A 3,105-nucleotide genomic window follows, 5' to 3' on the forward strand; every position below is an offset into this window, starting at 1 on the left:
GTGTGTGTGTGTGTGTGTGTGTGTGTGTGTGTGTGTGTGTGTGTGTGTGGTCAGAAGGTTTGATTGTCTGTAAGAAACAAAGACGAGTTGTCAGATCCATTTCTGCTTGGCGTCTTTGCAGTTCTGCTCCGTTTTTCCTCCACTTTCTTATTTTTCTTGCCTTTTTGATTTAGACAGCACTTTTGACCCAACACTGCATGTTTATTTTTCTAAAACCTAATTTAAATTCTGATATTTTGAGTTGTTAGGTGTAAAATTTCATTTATAGTTGAAGAAATCTCGTTTTTGTTCCTTAAAGTTCTCCCACCCTTCTCTTATTGACATGCTGTCACCACAGTTCCTTCAGTTAAGATGATTTTACCTGCCTGCTGTTTTATTATTTAAGTGTGTGTGTGTTTGCACTGTTCCCTCACTGTGTGTGTGTCTGTTTGTGTTCACAGAAAGGCCTAAAGAATGTGTTTGATGAGGCAATATTGGCTGCATTGGAGCCCCCAGAGCCCAAGAAGAAACGTAAATGTGTGCTGCTATGAGTGGGTCACACCTTACCACAAATACTACACACACACAAACACACACACACACTTTGCGTACCCCCACCACACACACACAAACACACACATTTTCCTTGCTCTGTTAAGGCTGGTTGACAACATAGTCCTCCACAGGGTAGACTAGACAGAAGCAGCCCACCAAGTTTTAGACATTTCTTTGCAACATGAAGCTCCAGCACTCGTCTGAATCTGGACCCCCGGGTGTAAGCGGTCTTGGCCAACAGGCCGCAGGGGCTGCCGGCAGGGCGGGACATCCTCTCCGCTCAGAATGTGGCCTCGTTAGGTTTTAGACGCTCAGCCTTTTAGTTGTCTTCAGCCAATGAAGCTCTTGTGGTTCAAAGCCCCGCCTCAGCTCCTCCCAGCTACCTGATTGGTGGCTGCCCRTTCTCATCGGCCAACCACCGTTGTTCTTTCTCAACACCACCACTCAGTGTGTGCAGTGTTGTTAGATTTTGTTTGCCAACACCTCCTCCCTCAGACCGAAGACGTCAGAGGCCTGGTCCATACGGACCAGCTCTGGGACACTGGGCAGGTGTGTCTGCTGATGGGGGGCTTCCCCAGTGCTGACTGTCATTCCTCCAGTTCTAACGGCTCTGCTAGTCCACCACAGGAATTGGCCTTTTTCAATGCAGGGAACTTAAACAGTGTTAGCAGAACAAGTGGTGTGTTCTTCACTCATTAGCAGGGACCAAACTGTTCCTCCCCACCCTCCACCCTGGATGCCACGCTTCAGTTGTTTTTTTTTTTAGGATGTAAAAGAGTGAAAGTCATCTGAGGGGTCCACTGTATGGGAGCAGAGTATTGGGTGGTCTGGGAGCTGCACTCTGGTCTCTGCTCACACCAAGAGGGTTAACAGATGTAATTATAATGTAAGCTGCCACACAATGTTGTTGTAGGCTCCAGATGGTTTTTACCAAAATCAGTTTTCTTTATTTCTGTTTTGTGTTGTTTTTTTATTATCTATAAATATATAAAACATTACTCCTTCACATGTAGGGGTCTGAACTCACCTGAACTCTTACCTGCCAGTTTAAACCAAGCAAACTTCTGATTTGAGTTAGTTCAATATGGAAACCTTCAGTGATACAGACTGTTGGGTAATGATGATGTGATCGGTTGATTTTAGATTTTATTTTTATTTTTCTGTCTCTACTGGTGGTTTAGAGTTGGGTTGATTTCCAGCCTGAGTCAGTATGATTATTATAACCTGTTGTTGTTTTGGTGAAAAACCAAATGCTTTGTCTAAAGTCTTTGTTCTTTGTATATGCATTCTTTTCAGAAATATTAAACTTATACCTTAATTGCCTTTATTATGTTTTTCTTCCTTTTCTTTTATTCAAACAGTAAAACAGATCTCTCTCCAAACATGATTGTTTTTTTTTTTTTTTGGTTTAACTTTGTTTTTATGTTATGTGGCCGCCTTCAAATCTGTCAGTAATATCGTGACTTCCAAAGTTGGTCTAAAGACCTGTGAGGTTATTAATATGAACTGAACTGAGTGTTGTGCTGGTTTTAACCAGCAGGTGGTGCTGTTCATCTAGGAATCCATGTTTTTATTTTTATTTTTATTTTTATTTTTTACCATCTGTGGAAGATTTACTTCACTACAAAAGTGTATTCTATAAATAAATCTGATACCTGAGTGTGTCTAACAAACTCATCTTCAAAACCATTTTCTATAAATTCAAACATGACTTAACCACAGTTTACAAAATGCAGCTTGTAAATCTCATGAAAATGTTTGATTCCCAATGGAACATAGTAAACACACCAAAGGTTCAAACTAAGGAACTGAATCATCAGGAAAAATAAGGTAAAAAGTTGTTCCAGGTGTTTCCCTCTTCTTATAACATCCGTCTGTATCACAGAATCACAGACCAGTTCTGGAGAATGTTGACCCATTTTTGTTTAATGAGTCATTCTAGTGTCATCAGTCCTGGGTTTCTTTGCCAAATGTAAGTTGGTAAGAGATGTGGACTCTGAAGCCATGCTGCTGTGATGTAGAAGGTCTGGTTTCATATTGTCCTGATGAAAAACACAAAGCCTCTAATTTAGACATGAGCATATCAAATCAAATACATTTATATAACTTTTAAAAACAACTGTCATTGGCCTGATTGCTGCACAGAAAAACTAACAATTGAAAATTAAAATAGAAAAAAAAAACAAGCTGATGAAAAGATTGCTGAACTGTCAGCTCAATGTATTAAAAACCCGTGAAAACAAATGTTCTTTAAAACATTAAGAGGGGAAGTCTGGTTTTACAGGAGCTACAACTAGACCTGATCCCCTCAGTGGACAAGCCTGGACACTGAACTACTGAGAGACAAGCGACTGAACTACAGAGAAAAGACTGAACTACAGAGACGAGAGATTGAACTACAGAGAGATGAGAGATTGAACTACAGAGAGATGAGAGACTGAACTACAGAGAGATGAGAGACTGAACTACAGAGACGAGAGATTGAACTACAGAGAGATGAGAGATTGAACTACAGAGAGACGAGAGATTGAACTACAGAGAGACGAGAGACTGAACTACAGAGAGACGAGA

At 40.6% G+C, this 3,105-nt stretch overlaps 1 protein-coding gene across 2 annotated transcripts in view; it reads left to right on the forward strand.

Moving 5' to 3' along the window:
• Positions 1-2,211, forward strand: part of LOC106528512 (cell division control protein 42 homolog) — a 17,942-nt gene extending 15,731 nt beyond the window's left edge. For both annotated transcript variants that reach the window (XM_014023695.1, XM_014023696.1), the window contains exon 6: positions 441-2,211. In XM_014023695.1, coding sequence (XP_013879149.1) covers positions 441-530 — 90 coding nt within the window. In that variant the 3' untranslated portion in view covers positions 531-2,211. The remainder of the gene's footprint in view (positions 1-440) is intronic.
• Positions 2,212-3,105: the final 894 nt, after the last annotated feature.

This window comes from Austrofundulus limnaeus, unplaced genomic scaffold (genome assembly GCF_001266775.1).
Source record: "Austrofundulus limnaeus strain Quisiro unplaced genomic scaffold, Austrofundulus_limnaeus-1.0 Scaffold387, whole genome shotgun sequence".
NCBI lineage: Eukaryota > Metazoa > Chordata > Actinopteri > Cyprinodontiformes > Rivulidae > Austrofundulus > Austrofundulus limnaeus.